The following is a 19,347-nucleotide window of genomic DNA, read 5'->3' on the forward strand; positions in this document are numbered from 1 at the left end:
GGTGCTACAGGTATATAATACAAACATGTGCCATGTATACATTACCATACAATAAACTACTCAAAAACTCTGTTTGAAATGTTGTAATCCTATAATATGAAGAGGGATTTCACATGCAAACTAGACTTCAAGAGGTTGACTTTTTATTTGGATTGTGTTTCATATTTTTGAGAAGTCATGCTTTCATGTGGTCATCAGGTGTATACAACTCTGATATCATTGTTGCTAAAGTATTTGATTAGTAATTCTCAAGGAAACTTGAAAAGTATTTTTATCTGAAGGAGCAATATCAGTGAGTGATAATCCTTCACCTATGATTGAACTTGTGACATGGCTGACATTAACTGTCATTCATATTCAAAAAAATGTTTATACTTTTATGTAATTGTGAATTTCTACACAGGATCTACAATCTTTTTTTACCATAATAACTGATCAGTTCCATAAACTTAATTTCTAGATACTTATCTATGTGGGAGATGTCTGTTTGGGAGGAGGCAGCCAGCTATTGGATAATGAGCAACATCTGGGTAATTATTAGTGGTTTAAAAACACGTTTGCAGCTGAGCAGGTAGTTGGTCAGATGGTTTTGTATGAGATGCTGCCAGGTTTGGAACCAGGGCTCTTTTGATAATAATCTATCTGCTGTATGTGTAAGTTGTCTTTTTCTCTGCGGAAGAGATTACTGAGAGGACATCAGACATATATACTTGGAACTGCAACACACTTGAGTGATGTCATTAAAAACTAATGACTCCATTGTGATCACACTGCTACTATGCGGCCCTCACCAGCATGCAGGCAACAGGGAGTGATACCGCAAGTTGGTGGAGAGAACATTGGCCCACATTTTGGTGAGGGAGTTGTCACGGGGTGACCTAATTGAGAACTAGACTGTGTTTCCAGACCTCTCTGAACTGCTGACATATTGGTAAACATGGCATTTCCCCATGATTGCAATGTCAGAGTGAGAGCTGTGTTACACTACAGACACACACTGGTATTCAGGTAAAACTGGTTTGCCAATGATATGGTTGAAATACACTGTACTTGGCTCAAAACATTTTTACAAGACAGAGTTCCTGAATGCTTTAATTCTGTATTTTCAACTCACGTTCACAGCATCTAACAGTAGCGCAGGCACCTGAGAGCCTTGGAACCAGAGGACAGCCACACCCCAGTATTACTGGAAGGGGGGCAAACAATATTTACTTCCTCCCCCACAACATTATTCTGGTTTTGGATCAACATGCATTCTGTACATAGACAATACTATAATCCAATCAGACTCATACAGTTTTTCTGACAAGACAACAGTAAAATACCAACTACTTTCGGTGGCAACACAACGCTATCTGCCATGGCTAGTGTGATAAACTGTGATGATGGAGAAAGGTAGAGAAATTACTCGTCGTTATTCAAAACACTGTTTGCTGCATCCAGATCTGCCTCCTATTCCACTGTTTGTGAATTTCTCTGGTGGGGAACATGCTGCCTGCCGTATTTAGTCTTTCCCAGTTCTGTAGGAGGAGGGGGGAAGGGGGCAAGGAGGTGAGGGTGATGACGGTGTAGGTGGAGAAAGCTCAAACCAACGACCTGTGGTTGGTGGCTTGAACATGTTTCATGATAGGTAGCTGGTTAGGACAACTTACTAGCTAAAGATAATACACAGGTCGCTATGTATCTATGTCCTCAGATATATATTAATTTACAAGGCGGCTGTAGTGACCAGCTATCTAACTTTTAATAAGCTAGCTATTATAGGTAGCTAGTTAATTAGCTGTCATGTTATATAGTCATACATATAGTTATATATGTCATATAGTGAAATAAATCTCAAAGGTGACATGTTAAATTTCATTTTCAAAAACATTGGAATCTTCACAGCTCAGTAGTATGTACAGTATTTGTCTGATCTTTTGAATGTGAATTGAATCTCCTAAGCATTAAACATCATTTTTATCCCACCAGTCTGTAGCTGAGTTATTGTAATGGATCTCATTGATCAATCAGCAACATGATTCTAGTAACTTTTAAGTTTTTGATCACATCTGAAATGATTGGCCCATTGTTTAAAACCAAACATTAACACGACAAAATCAAACTCTGCCACAAGCCAATTTGAAAAGAGTCGGGTGACTGTGATCTTATGCATTTACAATGTTTAAGTAATGAATTTAAGTAAATGTCTCATTTTTGATTACTTACAGAACTTGATGAGCTAAATCACCATTATTGACAAAAATATTTTGTCAGAAGCAAAAAATGTGTCCTATGCTTAAATACCTTTCTCAAAAACAGTTTGTATTTTATGCCTTTATGTTATGCATTGAGTGGATTTAACCAAACTGAAGCAGAAGTATTGCAAAAAAGTTTTATTGGAATTTCGACAATGAATTCAACACAAGCATGTTCTTCCCAACATGACCAATCCATGGTTTAGTTTTTAAAACTAAGACTTTTCTTTAAAGCAAAGCAATATGCTTTTGAATTGGATAAAATCATTTACAATGAATTCCCAATGGTTTAACAATGAAAGTAATCCAGAAATAACTTAATACCATGGATGTATGGTGAATAATTAAAACCATCTGTAAGAAATACAACATTATGATAAAATTTAAACAACAACTGATATTGCAAGTATTTAACACAATACAGCTCCCAGTCTTCAGCTGTTGGGTCCTCCTACAGCTACAGAGGGTCTAAGAAGAGTGACATCACTGTCCCTGGGTTTGGCTTGACATGCTTTCTACTGTGGATCTGTAAGGACATAAAGAATAAGCAAAGTTTAGACATGACTTTTGTTGACCTCCTTTCAGATTTAATATGATTTAAGGAGAGATTGTCCTGTGTTCACACCTCAGAGCCAAAACAGGCAAGTAATCAACATCAGACACGTCACAGGCACAGAAAACATCCAATACATGCAGGACAAGGCTGCAGCGCATAAAAGACAAAGGTGAAAATGAAACAGAGAAAAGGTCTGACAGAGACACTGCAGACAACAGGGGCCTTTATTTTTTCCTAACTTTCTAACAAACATCCTAATTTGTGCCATTTGAGTTTTCCTGTTTCCTCAAAAGCAAGTCTTATAAAACCAGTACAGGTTGTATTGGTCTCTTTTTAAAACATAGCCACACTAATATATGATGTGTTTTCTGATGTTCATTGTAGCATGGCTCAACATTTACCTCCCTTTCCGTATCATATCATGGTTTTCATAACTTACATTGTTTTCCTGTGTAATGTAATGTAATGTAATTGTTTTCCTTTAACACTCTGTTAAAGGCTCTCTGTGAATTCCTTTGTTAAGATGTGTGTGAAAAGTGACTCACTGATCTATTGATATTGTGCAGACACACCCTAGAGACACAGCATGGAAAAGCAACAGACACCAGAGGCATGGTGGAGAGAGCCCTAAGACACAGGAACCTCAGCAGATTCTCACCTCAGCTCCTGGATCATGTCCATCACCCAGGGTTTTGCAGGGTCAGCACACACCTTTCTGCCTCCTCGTGTGTGGAAACTGGGCGAGAGGACATCAGTCAGTCATCAGGGAAGAATGTAAGTCTCTTCTTTGACTCTTGTCTCCTGGGTTCATATCATATATATTACCCTAACTCCACCAGCAGATAAAGTGTGAGTACAGAGCAGCTTGTCAAGGAATGTATTTTTTTTTTATCAGTCCTGTTAGTCTCTCCTTGTATTTGGCTAGAACATTGGTCATATCACAATTGACCTTTCAAGTGAGAGAATTCAGCGTTCAGAGAATACAGAGTTTTTTTCATTACCACTCTGTGTCTATAAACTAGTGAAGAAATAGTTGAGGTCTTCCATTATTACTATACATTGCACAAACAAAACACAAACAACCCCCTTGTCCCTTGTAAAAACATCAGAGACTTCCAGAAAATGGATACTCACATAACTGCATTGATGTTGCATAGTCCAATGTTCTGGACTGAGAATCCCTTAATGAGGCTCTTTGGAAGTTCAGCTCTTGAGTATTTAGTGCAACAGGCTGAAAATAAAATGAGAAACATGCATTTTATTTAGGCAATCAAATGAAAAAAGTGCCATAGAAACACACCTATGGAAAGCTGTGAAAAATACCGCTCACACAAGGTTTTGATTGCCACCAAATCCAAAAGCAGCCTTTCTGAAAGAATGCTGTCTGTATGCATGTATACAGCTGTATTCATTCTTTGTGGCTGAGTAAGAATGAGAGACACAAAGACAGAGATGGCTAAAACACATACCTGACTCTGCTTGCAGAGTGAAGAGACTGACAGCCAAGACCAGCAGCAGGCAGACTGTAGACAGGTTAAACTGGGCCATCTTCTGTGGTTACCTTCAGGGAGCTTCGAGGGAGCGGAGCTTGGTGGAGCTTGTGTGCATGTCTCTGGTCTCAATGTGAGCGCTATATATTAGCGGCTGCGGGAAATTTCCTCTTGCGTCGGTGATGAGGGATTTCCAGTGGAGCGCAAAGAATGGGCAGAACCTCTGTGAGAAATTCCATTTCCTTTGTTAATGATTGATCCTTCTCTGGATAGATTACTCTAGATATCTACTATAACATATTTTGACTTTTTAAAAAATTTTACACATTGACAAGTAGCATAACATGCAAAATGTATATACTGTTATCTTGTTCAACTATCCCATTCAGTAACAAAATACAGTACATACCTAACTTAGCCTACAATTTAGTCACACTACAGGTATGTAATGTGAACACGTACTATGTATATGATTGTGATTCATATTTTTGAGAAGGCATCCTCAGGTGTATACAGGTCTTGTATGATCTTTGTTAAAAATCAAGTATTTCATTAGTAATCCTCAAGGAAACTGGAAAGTTATTCTTTATTTAGAGGAGCAAAATCAGTGAAGGATGGATCTTTGCCTATCCCTGAACTAATAACACAGCTGACATTAAATACTTTTCATATTCCGAAATATATTTATACTTTTATGTTAATGTGAATATGTAGTAGTGAATGTTTAAATGTCTTGAGAGCCCACAATCCTTTTTCCTGTACCATTATAACAGATCAGTTCCAGAAACCTCATTTCTAGACAAATACATGTTTATTTTAGAGATTTCTGTTTGAGAGGAGGCAGCCAGCTGTCAGATAAAGAACAACCTCTGGGTAATTGTAAGTAGTTTAAAAATAGTTGTAGCTGAGCAGGTCAGGTGGCTTTGTATGAGATATTGCAAGTTCTGGGCCTGGGGCTGAATTTTTATTTATTTATTTTTTTGGCTTTTGTAGATTTACTTCCTCCCTGTGGAATAGATAACTGAGGGCACATCAAAAAGATAAACTGAGAAATGCAGCACAATTGAGTGATGTCATTAAAGAGGAACATCTTCATTGTGATCTTACTGCTACAGTGTGGCCCTTGCCAACATGCGGCCATGCTACTTCAGGGTGGAGAGAACATAGGCCCACATCTTGGCAAAGGAGTCGTCACAGGGTGACCTACTTGAGAACCAGACTGCATTTCCAGAGCTATCTGAACTGCTGACATATTGGTAAACATGGCATTTCCCCATGATTGCAATGTCAGAGTGAGAGCTGTGTTACACTACAGACACACACTGGAATTCAGGTAAAACTGGTTTGCCAGTGATATGGTTGGAATACACTGTATTGGGGTGCAATCACTTTTGCAAGACAGGGTTCCTGAATGCTTTAAGTCAGTATTTTTCGATTGACATTCCCAGCATCTAACAGTAACAGCCACACCCCTTTATTACTGGAAGGGGGGCAAACTATATTTACTTCCTCCCCCACAACATTGTCCATACGTACTTTGAACGATGGCAAGATTATTTTAATTCTTACTTTGGTTTTGGATTAATATGGATATTGTACCAAAAAAAATACTATAATCCAATCATACTCATGCAATTTTGCTAAGAAGACAACAGTAAAATACCAACTACTCTTGGTGGCAAAGGAGTGCTTTCTGCTATGGCAAATGTAGGAAAGAGTGAAGATGGAGAAAGGTAGAGAACTTATTCCTCGTTATTCAAGACACTGTGGGCTGTCTCACATTCTTGTTTGTGAATTTCTCGGGTGGGTAACATGCTGCCTGCCATAGTGAGTCCGTCCCAGTTCCGTAGGAGTTGGGGGGAGGCGGGCAAGGGGGTGAAGATGATGACACATAATTATTTTCAGCATAGGTGGAGAACGCTCAAACCAACAATCTGTGGTCAGTGGATAAAAATTTAGAGAAATATAAAATGTAGACATGGTGGTCACTTATTCACATGAATTTAAAAAACACAAGTTTTCTTAACATTTTCCTTCCCTTTTACATTTTCTACCCTTTTATCAAATTGCAGTGACCTATTAGAGCAACTAACTACAGCAACTAGCTGGTGATTTATTGATCAATCAGCAAGCAGGATTCTAGCAATCTCTACCTTTTTGGTCACATCTGAGATGATTGGACCATTTTTTAAAACTTAACATTAATATGACCAAACCAAACTCTGCCACCAGCCTCTTGACAAGAGTCAGGTAACTGGGAACGTAAGTATTGACTATTTTTAGCTTTGAGTACTGAATTTAAACAAATGTGTCATTTTTGGATTAGTTACATAACTTGAAGAATTTGTCAGTCATTGCTATTGACCAAAAATATATTGTCTGAAACCAAAAAAAGTGTGTGCTTAAGTATCTTACTCGGCTTTAGAGACAGTTTGCATTTTATGACTTGAGTGATAGCAACTGTGAAACTACTGCAGCAACACTAAAATCCAAATATATACAAATTATTATTTTCACCTCACTAACATTCAGTTTCACTATACAATGTGCCTTCAAGTTTAGATGCAGAGCCAATGTTTATGAAGTACTCGGAACAACGTTTCATGACAATAACTAACGAAACTGAAGCAAAAGTACTGCAAAAAGTTTTATTGGAATTTCAATAATGAATTCAACACAAACATGTTCTTCCCAACATGATCGATCCAAGACGCATGGATTAGTTTTTAAAACTAAGAGGTTTTTTTCACAAAGCAATATGCTTTTGAAATGAATTCAAATCATTACCAAAAGCAATTCAAATTGGTAATGATTTCCCCCAGAATTGAATAGACATACCTTCATTGATTCCCAAAATAAGTTAATACTGTATACTGTAAGTGACTAAACCATAAATAAGACACAGAGCTTGATCCTGCAGTGATAAATGTTAAGACAAGAGCATTAGGCAGAATTCAGGTGTTGTTCTGGTATTGCCATTGGGCTGGTCTCCAGCTGATTCCAGGTGATGGCGGAGAAGAGCGACATCATTGTTCATTGGTTGTGTTTGTCATGTTTTTCACTCTCTCCCTGTAAAAACATAAAGCAGACCACACGTTTAACAGGAGATTCCCCTGTGTGCCACACAGAGGAAGAACAGAGACAGACAATGGATCAACATGGCCTCACACAGGAAACATCCACAAGACACATGTAAGACATAGCTGAAAAAATGATATACAGCAAAGTGGTCTGCAAAGGGCTCTGTGACACCTCCTGTACTGAGGGCAGTGTAAAAGCTCAAATTGAACTGATTAATCTATTAGTACAAAGGTGGGTGCCCTGAACAAACAGCTGAGAAAAACAGGAGCCACCAAAGACATGGAATAGACAGCTCTGTAACACACTAGCCTTGTCAAATTCTTACCTCAGCGCCTGGATCGTTTCCATCACCCAGGGTTTGGCAGGGTCAGCACATAGCTTTCTGCCTCTTACCGTAAGGAAACTGGAAGAGAGAAAACCTCGGTCAGTCATTAGGAGTGAATCTGTCTCCCTTATCTTTTCTCTCAGCTCACCTCTTTAGGTCAATGCATAGACATTTACCTCACGCTCAGTGCATGAAGTGTCAACACATGGTAACTCCTGCTTGGCGGGACTTGGCACAAAGCATTTTGATGAGGTCATAGCTGGCGTCTTCTGTGAGAGTGCAATCTCTGCTTATAGTACAGTTATTTTGGGGGGGGGAGCTGGCGGAAATAATTAAAGGAGCTCCTCCTTTATCTTGCCTCCGCCCTCTATATAACACAGCTCTCCTGTTAATTTATTTGAAAAATATCAGAGACTTGGAGAAGAAGGTTACTCACATAACTGCATTGATGTTGCATGTTCCGACATTACTCTGTATGGCAACGCCTTTAATGAGATCCATTGGTATTTTGCTGGTTGAATATTTAGTGCAGCAGGCTGAAAATGAAAGAACATCATAAACATACATACCAATAAAGCTCAGATCACAACATGTCATATCAATGCGCCTATATAACACACACACACACACACACACACAGTGATTAAAAATAGGAGGGATGGAGAAAAAAAACAGGCAGCAGGCAAAATATAGAGTTGAAGAGAGGGAAGATAAAACAGACTACCAGAGAGAGCATAACAGAGGGAGATAGTGACAGAAACAGAGAAAGCTAAAATACGTACCTGACTCTGCTTGCAGAGTGAAGAGACTGACAGCCAAGACCAGTAGCAGGCAGACTGTAGACAGGTTAAACTGGGCCATCTTCTGTGGTTACCTTCAGGGAGCTTCGAGAGAGTGGAGCTTGGTGGAGCTTGTGTGCATGTCTCTGGTCTCAGTGTGAGCGCTATATATCAGTGGCTGGGGGGAAATTTGCTCTTGCGTCGGTGGAGAGGATTTTCCAGCGGAGCACAAAAGAATGGGCAGAACTGCTGTGGGAAAATCCATTTCCCTTTTTAAATGTTGATTCTTTTCGCTGGATATATTACTCTATACATGTAGTATAACATATTTTAACTTTTACTTGATTTGCTTACACATAAGATAATATGCCAAATGTATTTACCATTGTCTTGTTCAGGTATCCCATTCACCTACAAAATACAGTACACACCCAATTTAGCCTACAGTATAGTACTGGCGCTACTGGTATGTAATATGAACTCTTACACTTCTTAATATGTACATTACCATACAATTAACTACTCAGAAAATTCCTTCAAAAACTTTGTTTGAAATACTGCTATAATATGAATAGGGATTTCATCTGAAAACCAAGTTTCTCCTGAAACTAACTGTTAAGATAAATATTGTAGTTGTGTATGTATTGATTGCTCTGGTAACCCTAGTTATATTGCAGTTTGTGGGCACAGCATAGTAGACTTCAAGAGGATGACTTTTTATGAGGATTGTGTTTCAGATTTTCGAAAATGTGTCCTTTGGTGTGGTCATCAGATATATATACCTCTGGTATCATTATAGTTTTAAAAAATCATGTGGAGATCTGAAAGTGTATGAGACAATCCAATATGTTACCCTTAAACAACAATATATATGAATCATATTATACTTTGTATGCATGTGGGCAGAAGCTAAAAAAAGGGTCAGAGGTGCACAGGAGACTGTGGGAAGGTATGCAGCTTTGAGATATCTCGAAGTAGAACTGAGAGGGAGTAGAGAGGAAAATAATATCACACGCGTGCCATATGTTACGAAGTATGGCCAGTTGTTGGGGAGGAGTTAGACACTGTCTGGACACTGCCCCGAAGATGGACCTTGAGTGTGAAATAAAAAATAATTGGATTCTGTGATGAGAGGGTTGCAAACTTCGAGGCTCTGTCTTTGTTCAGTGCTATAAAAAAGACTGCATTGTGCCTTATTTTTTTGAGATACTCTTTCTGATGCTGCTGAGTGTGCATCTATGAGACTGTCTCCTGCAGATCTGCAATAAAGAAGTCTTTGGTCTCTGTCATTAATATTATTGTTATTATTGTTATTGTTTAGTGTTATGTTCCATCTGCCTAATTAAAAGAACCTATTGTGTTTTATTATTAGTGTAATTGGCATTGATATAGATGTGACGTAGGAGATGGGGGAAGAGACGAATTTTCTCAGTCAGTAACGTGTTTTTGCCTGTATGCAAAAGTGAGTTTTGTGTTAGTGACCCTTTAAATATGTCCACAGTCCTATGGTCTTTTACCATAATATCATAATATCAGATCAAGTCCATCAACTTTATTTTCAGATGGGTGATTGAATGGCTATATGAGAGATGTCTGTGTGAGATAAGGCAGCCAGTTGTTAGATAATGAGCAACACCGGATTAATTAATAATGAGTACATGCACTCACATGATGGCAGCATTTGGTGTGACACCGTGTTGTGGTTTGAAAGTTGTGCAATGGAAAAACACTTGTGCCGTACTGGGTCAGCCCGCATGCTAATCGGGTTTCAGCTTTACCATCGAAAATGAGTGGTGGTTTCAAAAGTGCACAGTCAGTACTCTTAGACTCAATATATAGTTTTCAGTAAATTATAATTGTAGGAAGCTGATTTAGAGTGAGATAAAATATGCAATAACTGAGAGCAGATGAAACAGACGAACAGAGAATGGCAACAGAATGGAGCGATGTCATAGTAGAGGATTACCTCGTTACTGCTACAGTGTGGCCCTTTCCAACATGTGGCCAATAGGGGGTGATACCACATCCTGGTGAGAGAACATTGGCCCATGTCTTGGTGACGGACTCATCACGTGGTGACCTAATTGAGAACCAAACTGCATTTCCAGAGCTCTTTCAACAGTTGAACTGTTGGTAAATACTGCATTTCCCCATGATTGCAATCTGTGAGCGAGAGCTGGGCTTCACTACAAACACACACTGGAACCTGAAAATAAAGTCTGCTAGGGTCACAGTATGTTGGATTTGGCTCCAATAATTTTTCAAGACAAGGTGCCTGAATGCTTTGCATTGACATTAACATGCAGCATAGGCATCTGAGCCATGGAACCAGAGAGCAAACACGTCCCCCTATTACTGGAGGGAGGCACTTGCAATTGAAAAGGACTCTATTTGTGGATCCTGTGGGAGTCTGATTATTACTTTGCATGGAAATACGTCCAATATTACGTGACCAGGTACCCCCTATTGTGAACACATCGTTTTCTTAAGATGTTCCTATATTCCAAGCTGTTAACACCTCTACACAAACTGTAAAAAGATTCAATGGTGGTTTCATGAATGCCAGTCAAACACCTTCCATGGCCTCCCCAATCAACAAGTCTAAACATCGTTGGACCTTTGTGGGAAGATCTGGAATGAAGCTTATAAATTCATTTTATATTCTTTTTTAATGTTTGTATTAAAAATACTACAAAACATCCCACAGACACCATTTAAAAACTGCTGTTCAAAACTATCTTGACAGCTCTATTATATGTCGTTTTATCACCTTCAAAAATGTCTATATTTAGCCGTAAGGCTAATTTTTACTCAGATAAGTTTGTGTTGTACTCTGCCTCACTTGTAAGTTGCTTTGGATAAAAGAATTTGCCAAATTAATACATGTAAATAAATAAATGTTATGGTGATGAATCTTATTGTTTAATAAGCATACAGGATTCAAGAATTGTCTTTATTTCTCATGTGAGGTTACCAGTATTTGAAGCTAAATGTTTATATGCAACACAAAGTTTGAACACAAAGAAAAGCGGAGGTATTTACAAAAATACATTAGAATTTCCGCAATACATTCAACATTTGCAAAATGAGCCAACCAAGAACCAGGAATTGTTTTTTTTTAACAAACATCAGATCATCACTAATGACGTCCCCCACAATTTAACTGGTAAATTATCAGTGGATTCAGGGAGAATGAATGAAGCCATAAGTCAGAAATAGAACATGAGTCTCTAGCGATAGATGCTAACGTTAGCATTTTCAGCTCAGTGCAGTTGTCAGTCCTCAGTTGTCACTGGGCTTCTCAGTCAGCCGATGGTGAAGGAACATCAATGTTCCTGCGCTGTTCCCTTGCTATTTGTTGCACTCTTTTCCTGGAATGCCAAGCAGAAACAAAATGTTAAGATTACTTTAGCCTTCTGTGCATGTATGCCTGAGATGACAAAGTGCCATATTTTACCCTGTGTGCACACATTAGGGACACAACACACATAGAAGTGAAAATGACATAAGACAGGTATGGAAAACATTGAAAGGTGACCTGCAAGGCATGGCTAAGACACATGAAAGACAAAGCTGAAAAACAGGCAATACAGACAGCAGAGAGCAGAGATTTAACCTGAACAATTAGCTAATGTGTGGTGTTCATTATTTGTCCTCTCAAGTCTTTCACAAAATACCTTACTCTGTATATCACTAATGTATGGTATTGCATCAGACCATTTCTTTGTACAGAAACCAGATGAAAATGCAGTCACTCTTTTTGTCATCTGCCCTCTATTGATATAATTATATCATTTTTTGTTGTGCTCCACTTTTTTGTAACTCACATTTATTCTTCAATTCACCTTGCTACTGATCACAGGTGGAAAGCACTATGGCTATAAAGATTTGATTGAATGACTTCAAGCAGAGGCACCCTGGAGACACAGCTGAGGGAGGTGACAGACACCAGAGACAGGGTCAAGTGAGCCCTGAGACACAGTAACCTCAGCAGATTCTCACCTGAGCTCCTGGATCCTGTCCATCACCCAGGCTTTTCTAGGGTCAGCACACAGTTTTCTGCCTTTCTGTGTGAGGAAACTAGAGGACAGAACACATCATCAGTCAGTCATCAGGGGTATAGGAATGTCTCCTCTCTCCCAATTCACCTAACAGCGCAGTTCCCAGTTCAGTTCATTGTACATTCATAACTCTCAAGTCTGCTAAAATTTAAAATGTCGGTAGACAAAAATGATTTCAGAAAGTGTTTTAACAATATATTATTTGAGTTCTGTTTTTAAAGATATACATGTTAAAAATACATAATGCTTTATTTTTGGTACTCTGTTTTTGTTGACTATTAGCACTTTAGTTAGGTCACAGATGAGAGAAGAATACTACCAATTCATCTCATCTGTTTCTTTGGGAATTGCTGAAGAAATTGATAATTGAAAATTGTTTAAACAGCTCTCCTACTATCATTTTTCTCCTCCCTCTGAACATAGCTGTCCTGAAGTTTTACTTCAAAATATCAAAATATGAGAGGCTTTAGAAGGTGACGACTCACATAACTGCGTAGATGTGGCACTGTTTGGTGATGGTCTGTACTGAGTAACCCTTAATTAGATTGATTGGAATTTCACTCCTTGAATATTTTGTGCAGCAGGCTGAAATAGGAAGAACAATGTCAATGAACAACAATGTCATTTCAGTGTTGATTTCAAGGTATTCAGATCACAGCTTGCCAATACAGATATGGCATGAGATCAAAAAAAAAAAAAAAAAACACAAGCAGTTGCTACACTGGAAAGATTATAGTGTACTGTCTGTTAATCTCAAACACTCAGTTAAAGTCTCCTAACTAAAAAAGCATTTGCCAAACTACCCTTAACTCTCTTCTTTGAAGGAATGAGAGAGAAGCAAAAGGAGTGAGACAGACTAAGAGGGCTAAAGCAAGTACCTGCATCTGCCTGCAGATTGAAGAGGGTCACAGTCAAGACAAGCAGCAGACAAACTGTTTTCAGGTTGAAGTGGGCCATCTTCTGTGGTTACCTTCAGAGAGCTTCGAGAGAGTGGAGCTTGTGTGCATGCCCCCGGTCTCAGCAAAAGTGCTATATATCAGCGGCTGGGGCAAAATTTCTCTCATGTGGTTAAAGAGGTGGCTTTTTAGCCAAGCCCAGAGAAGATCTAGTGTGAGAAATTTCCTATTATTAGCACTGATACTATCTGGATAGATTCTTATGGATATCTACTACAATGTGTCAGATTTGGATTTTAAGAAAACACTGAGAGGAAAAACAGCATGAAGGGGTTGAAACTGTTTTGAGCATACAAGTGTTTTAATAAGCAAAACCTCACAGCATGTATGTGGAAATCATTGGTTTCATATGATCAAATGAAAGAATGTCAATAGGAGATCATGATTTGAAAAAGTTTGATGAAATGTCCTCCGTATTAGTTTAATGTGTGTGATTAGGTAATGCTGTATGGCAGTGTTTCCCAACCCTATTCCTGGAGGCACACTGTCCTACATATCTTCTATCTGTCCTTGCTCTACCTACCTGACTGAATTCATCAGTGGCACTTTTGATTAGCTGAGCACACCTGATTTAATCAAGCAGCAAGGATAGATAGGAGATATGCAGGACAGTGTGCCTCCAGGAGTAGGATTGGTAGGGTGACCATATGTTCTCTTTTTCCCGGACATGTCCTCTTTTTGGGATGCATTTTTTAGGTCCCAAAAAGAGGACATGTTCAGTAAAAAGAGGTCGTATGGTCACCCTAAGGGTTGGGAAACACTGCTCTATGGAACTAATTTGCAAACAAATTTAGTCACACTAATAAAAAGTCTGTTGGAAGCAAAAATACATGTTATATACATATCGCACAGGAAAAAATGCATTTAGATAATTATCTGACTAGATAAGCATCTGACAATCAATCATTTATGTTTTCAACTGGGTTTATCCATTGTTCTGTTTTAAAATGATTCTTGCAGGTACTGCCAGACTCATTTTCCTTTCTCTTTTGCTATTTCCTTGCAGAATTGTCATTGTCGGTCTTTTCGCCATCTAGTGGTACAACGTTGTTATTGCAGGAGGCGCATACTCAGCTTCATGCTAAAATGGCTCAGCATATAAAGGACTGAATTACGTTACCATCGTCCCAGTCTAAGACAAAAAACCATCATCAGGATTATGTTTGAAGATAAGGGTGGTCCTCAAATCCGGCAGCGTTTAAATCACTAATGGTATTACAAACAGGACACTGCCAAGTGAAAAAAGGTGCTGTCTTCTCATCTTTCTGCACATCAACACCAATCAGCGTTATTTCATGAGGCATAGCCTCATGGGCGTCAGTTTGTTTTGAAAAGTGCTGGGGACAACGATTTGACGTGTTCACAACTAACTAAAGACTTTCAAAAAGTGGTGGGGACGAAATGGGCCATGACAAAAAGTGGTGGGGACATGTCCCCAGCGTCTCCAGCGTAAATAACGCCTATGCATAGGCTGGACTGAAACGCTAGTCATACTTTACATTACTTTACATAGAGCTCATCTGAAGTGATCCACTACTTGATTCTTACTGAAACCTGTTTGCTTGTGCTAAATGCATGCTGTCGGATTCTGATGTCACAGCTTTTTTTAGGTCAGAGGAACATTGTGTGTGATGGTGGCCTTTTGCTGAAAGGGGAACGTGTGCATTTTCTCATTGCTAAATGGGTCACGGTAAAGCGAGGGTTTTTTTCCTTCGTTCTTTTTTTATTTCGTAATTTCCCCCTTAACCCCCCCCCCCCCCCCCCCCCACAACCTTTCCTCCTGCATTTCACTACATATTTGACATTTGATATTTCATACTGGCTTTTTATCCACATATAAAATGAATCTCGGAACAATTAATAGCCAGCTCTGGTATGTTTATGGTACCACTCCCACTTTCTGAGTTGGTTTAAATAATGGTTTGGCAATATTTTACCATGATGATGAACGTGACTGTGGGAGACAGTGGTTTTTGATGTCAGCTTAAATAATCAATGTCATGCCCCCAAAGAGGAGGTCTGTGATGTGAGCATACAAACAGCCATTTAGGATTCAAAGAGAATGACTCATCATCACTGTGATTCATAGTTTTCAGATCTGACATGTCACTCGGTGTGGTTGTCAGATATTAGTCTACAGTATCATGTGGGTTTAAAATAAAGTATCTCATTACTAATCTTTGAGGAAGGTGTAGGGATGCTTTTTTTAAAAATATTAAAGATAAATTAGCGTTGTTCAACATAGTGGTGAAGGACCTGGACTTGCAGCATAAAGGTTTCAGGTCCAATTTCCTGATCACTGTTTGTGTTCTCTTGAGTGATGTAATCGGCCTGAATTATTTGAACAAATGTACAGCTGTATACATTGTAAATGGGTCAAAATGAGCTTTCATCATATAAAATGTGAAATATGAATGTGAGTGTGAAGAAAAATGTTCTGTATTTATGTCAAGTAGTGATATCAAAATGAAACGAGGTTACACCTAAGAATCTAGGACACATTGCCGTACACAAACAGTTCTCAACGTTTACTCAATTCTTCTGTGCACCTTCGCTCTGGATTTTTTCCCTCTTTGCTATGTGAGGAGAAGTGGTGTTTCAAACTTTATGTGACTGATCCACGTCTGAAATGCTTAACATCAGATGGATGTTTGAGGGCACGGCCATGGGAGCTCTTAAATGCTAACTGAGTCCACAGCAATTTCTCATGGCTCAGTTAAACAGCTGGAGCTCATTCTATCAACATTTTATGGCAGCATGAGGGAAGGACCAGCCCGATGTGGGGAAAGCCTCACGCTCCCTGCAGTAGCTTCTCCAGATAACCCTTCTTGTTCAACTTTTCTCCCACAGGCTCTGACGAGGAGCCCTACAGCCCCGAGTCTTGGGCTCTGCAACCTCTGAAACAAGCAGTTCCCAGGCCAGCAGACCAAATTATTCGTCAACTGTTACCTCTTAACTTCTCCTCATTTCTTGAACAGGAACAGTGATTTAAGGAGGCCTCTGTGAAAACTCTTGTATGTCTTCCCTTCTGGTCGCACAAGACCAGCCTGCCACAAGGCCACACCAGCTATCATGGTGACAGGGCCCAGCTCTCAGTCCTGTACAGGTGCAGGGTGTGCCTTGCCAATCTGGAAACTGGTGGATGGCAAGCCTGCCATTCCAATATCTAGCAAAAGCATTGTTAATCACCGTGGATAAGACTGTTTGCTAAGCTGGTGAATATTAACTCAATTAGTTTCATTGACTCAGAGATTTCTGTCTTTACTACAGTGATAGAAATTCTTAAATAAAAGCAATTCAAAGGAAGGAAAATCCCACACTGTCAATAACAACAAACAACAAAACAACAAAATCTCCCCTGTTGCATGTTATATAATAATGTGCTAATAATCTGCAATTCCCCAATTTGCGACTGACTTTTGTCAAAAGTTGCACGTGCTAATGTGACATACATAAGGGACAGTGTGCCAATGACAGGATTTGTGTCGATGACGGAAAGGTAAATGTGGTTCCCACGCGACCCACTTACAATTTCCCAGTGACCCTCAATTTTCTCTCCGTGTTCCGAGGAAGACCACAGCGATCAAGGAAATGCTCCGAAATGTGAAGTCCATGAGACAGGTATAAAGCAGGTACCCGCACTGACAGAGAAGACAGCGAGGACAGGTTCCCTCAGCCAAGAGAAGACAGCAATCGTTTCCAGCTTCAAACGCGAACCTTCTCAGCGATGGCGAAAGTGGGCATGGCCGCTCCAGCTCTGCTGCTGCTCCTGGTGGCATTGGTGTCTGAGGGTGAAATGGGTAAGTAGGACATCTACTTTTATGTTACCAGAGTAAAGTGACTAGTCTACAGCGTAGTTACCAGCAGGGCTTATTCATAGGAAATCATTATGAAACTGGGTGGTTTCAACTTTATTATCAAAATGTCTGAAGATCCATAATGTCTACTTGTTCTATTTTGCAGATGACTATACGCTGTAACATTGTAATGTATCTTGTGTGATACTGCATGTGGACTTCCACTTCCTGACAATATATAAATATTCAAATATTTAAATATGTTAATGTGTGCATTTTTCCACACAGGTCCTGTGAGATGCTGTTTATCTTACAGTGAAAAACCTTTCCCCGTTGCTCTGTTACACCACTATCACATCCAGGACATCAGAGGTTCCTGTAACATTGATGCTGTGGTGTAAGTAATCATGCTAGTTTTTCAATGCCATTTCCATGAAGGGTTTGAGGCCATTTGACAGGCTTGAGGCCATTTGACATTTGACATTCTTAAAAGCATAATATTAATCTCAGCCAGTGGGCAGACTTACCTACAGGAATGGGTAACTTTTTATGTCAAAACCTTTTATTAACCATGACCTATCATGTTATTAACACATTATTAGCACATATTAGCAGTGAACAGGCACTGCAATATTGGTGAATTTATACAGCAGCTTTGTTGCTTTACACCATTAATCAATGTTACATGTGTAACAATCATGTGTCACTTGTATATAATAGTATCTATTATGGGACAGGCACAACATATTGAATATTAAAATATGCTGATAAATAAAATGATGTTTTTTAAATTTATTCATTAATGGGGCCTTAATTGGTTTCCATGGTGAGAGAACTTGGTTTTATAGACCTCCATGGTACTTCCTTAGCAATGTTGCTTTTGAATGGCTGTGTTAAAGTACTGAAGCACTTGTGTTCAGTAATCAACATTATACTGTAAGTCTTTAAAGGGATGTTTGCTTTTGGCCTCTATTGTATCCTGATGCTGTACCAAGACTCTTCATCCTTGTGACTAAATTTGCTCCTCTTCCCTCAGCTTCACTACTGTGAGGGGGAGGAAGATCTGTGCCAACCCTAATGACCAGTGGGTCCAGGAGGCTATGGAGCACATACAGTGAGTAGAGTTCCTGTTGGCATCGCACATTTTTGATAAGAAACCCAGACAGCACACAATGCTCTCACAATGCCGCACACACATTGTTGCAAGAAATGTGGCTAGAAAACTGTCACTTCCTGTTGTCATCAGTAAAAACATTTGAATTGTGCAACACACCTAATCTGCAGCATTCTTTATGTTGTGCCATTTTTACAAGAGACCATTATGTACTGGCTTGAGCACAGTGTATCGCAATGCACCTGTGATTCATAACTATATTTAAAGTGGATTCAGAACAAAACACCGATGTGCTTTAACTTTCACCTTTAAAGGGACAAGAAGGGAGCCTGATGCTGCCACCTGTGTGACCTCTACGAGGTCAAACTAGACTTGGAACCAGTTCTGCTTTCATCTGGGATCCTTGACAGCACCACACAAGTTTGGAACCACAGATGTTATTATGTCTCTGTTCTACTTTTAGAACGTCTTTCAATTTCTGTTTAATTTCGTAAGAAATGTTTTTTTTTCCCCCAGTTTTTTTCCAAAGACGTATTCAGTATGTATATACCTAAATAGTTTGTGAACTATTTATAAGTGGTGCAAGAATTTATCATGTAAATTATTTAAGATATAAATACATTTTCAAGGCATGCCATATTTGATTGATTGGTACATTGTCTTACTGTACAGGCATCTTTACAAACATGGTTTCCATGGTCATTTCCAAACTGAGCTGAATTACAGAGAGTTACAGATGGAATTAGAGTTTGCAGATCCACCGCCATATAATCATTTGTGATGTCATCACTGTCTACGTTTCTTTGGTGTTCCAACACAATAATAACATGTACATTTCCAACTGCACAGCTTTAAATTACCACAAATAATTTAAAATAATTTGCTTAATGGATGCAGATGAATGGATGCACATTTTTTTTAAACAAGATACAGTATGTTAAAGATGAAGAT

At 39.1% G+C, this 19,347-nt stretch overlaps 3 protein-coding genes across 3 annotated transcripts; 1 reads left to right on the forward strand and 2 right to left on the reverse strand.

Moving 5' to 3' along the window:
* Nucleotides 1-2,670: 2,670 nt before the first annotated feature.
* LOC118795293 (eotaxin-like) lies at nt 2,671-4,350 on the reverse strand. Its single transcript, XM_036553683.1, has 4 exons — nt 4,263-4,350; nt 3,928-4,024; nt 3,452-3,529; nt 2,671-2,763 (listed from the first exon to the last, which is right to left on the reverse strand). The coding sequence occupies exons 1-4, from the start codon at nt 4,339-4,341 to the stop codon at nt 2,721-2,723; spliced, it is 297 nt and encodes a 98-aa protein (XP_036409576.1). The 5' UTR covers nt 4,342-4,350; the 3' UTR covers nt 2,671-2,720.
* A 7,058-nt stretch (nt 4,351-11,408) lies between these two features.
* Nucleotides 11,409-13,565, reverse strand: LOC118795291 (eotaxin-like). Its single transcript, XM_036553682.1, has 4 exons — nt 13,408-13,565; nt 13,015-13,114; nt 12,471-12,548; nt 11,409-11,839 (listed from the first exon to the last, which is right to left on the reverse strand). Exons 1-4 carry the CDS (start codon nt 13,484-13,486, stop codon nt 11,770-11,772), a joined length of 327 nt encoding a protein of 108 aa, XP_036409575.1. The 5' UTR covers nt 13,487-13,565; the 3' UTR covers nt 11,409-11,769.
* Nucleotides 13,566-16,832: 3,267 nt separating this feature from the next.
* On the forward strand, nt 16,833-19,250 carry LOC118795977 (C-C motif chemokine 19-like). Its single transcript, XM_036554799.1, has 4 exons — nt 16,833-17,285; nt 17,571-17,679; nt 18,319-18,396; nt 18,711-19,250. The coding sequence occupies exons 1-4, from the start codon at nt 17,213-17,215 to the stop codon at nt 18,727-18,729; spliced, it is 279 nt and encodes a 92-aa protein (XP_036410692.1). The 5' UTR covers nt 16,833-17,212; the 3' UTR covers nt 18,730-19,250.
* Nucleotides 19,251-19,347: the final 97 nt, after the last annotated feature.

The sequence above is a fragment of the Megalops cyprinoides genome, chromosome 20 (assembly GCF_013368585.1).
Source record: "Megalops cyprinoides isolate fMegCyp1 chromosome 20, fMegCyp1.pri, whole genome shotgun sequence".
Classification (NCBI taxonomy): domain Eukaryota; kingdom Metazoa; phylum Chordata; class Actinopteri; order Elopiformes; family Megalopidae; genus Megalops; species Megalops cyprinoides.

What these genes read in the sequence shown, in the direction of transcription:
- LOC118795293 (XM_036553683.1), bottom strand. Translation starts at nt 4,341, where the DNA reads ATGGCCCAGTTTAACCTGTCTACAGTCTGCCTGCTGCTGGTCTTGGCT. An exon ending in CACTCTGCAAGCAGAGTCAG is followed by an intron (nt 4,025 to 4,262) that starts GTATGTGTTTTA and finishes TTTTATTTTCAG; the next exon opens with CCTGTTGCACTAAATACTCA. An exon ending in TGCAACATCAATGCAGTTAT is followed by an intron (nt 3,530 to 3,927) that starts GTGAGTATCCAT and finishes CCTCTCGCCCAG; the next exon opens with TTTCCACACACGAGGAGGCA.
- LOC118795291 (XM_036553682.1), bottom strand. Translation starts at nt 13,486, where the DNA reads ATGGCCCACTTCAACCTGAAAACAGTTTGTCTGCTGCTTGTCTTGACT. An exon ending in TGCCACATCTACGCAGTTAT is followed by an intron (nt 12,549 to 13,014) that starts GTGAGTCGTCAC and finishes TCTGTCCTCTAG; the next exon opens with TTTCCTCACACAGAAAGGCA. An exon ending in GACAGGATCCAGGAGCTCAG is followed by an intron (nt 11,840 to 12,470) that starts GTGAGAATCTGC and finishes TTGGCATTCCAG; the next exon opens with GAAAAGAGTGCAACAAATAG.
- LOC118795977 (XM_036554799.1), top strand. Translation starts at nt 17,213, where the DNA reads ATGGCGAAAGTGGGCATGGCCGCTCCAGCTCTGCTGCTGCTCCTGGTG. An exon ending in GGTGTCTGAGGGTGAAATGG is followed by an intron (nt 17,286 to 17,570) that starts GTAAGTAGGACA and finishes TTTTCCACACAG; the next exon opens with GTCCTGTGAGATGCTGTTTA. An exon ending in TGTAACATTGATGCTGTGGT is followed by an intron (nt 17,680 to 18,318) that starts GTAAGTAATCAT and finishes CTCTTCCCTCAG; the next exon opens with CTTCACTACTGTGAGGGGGA.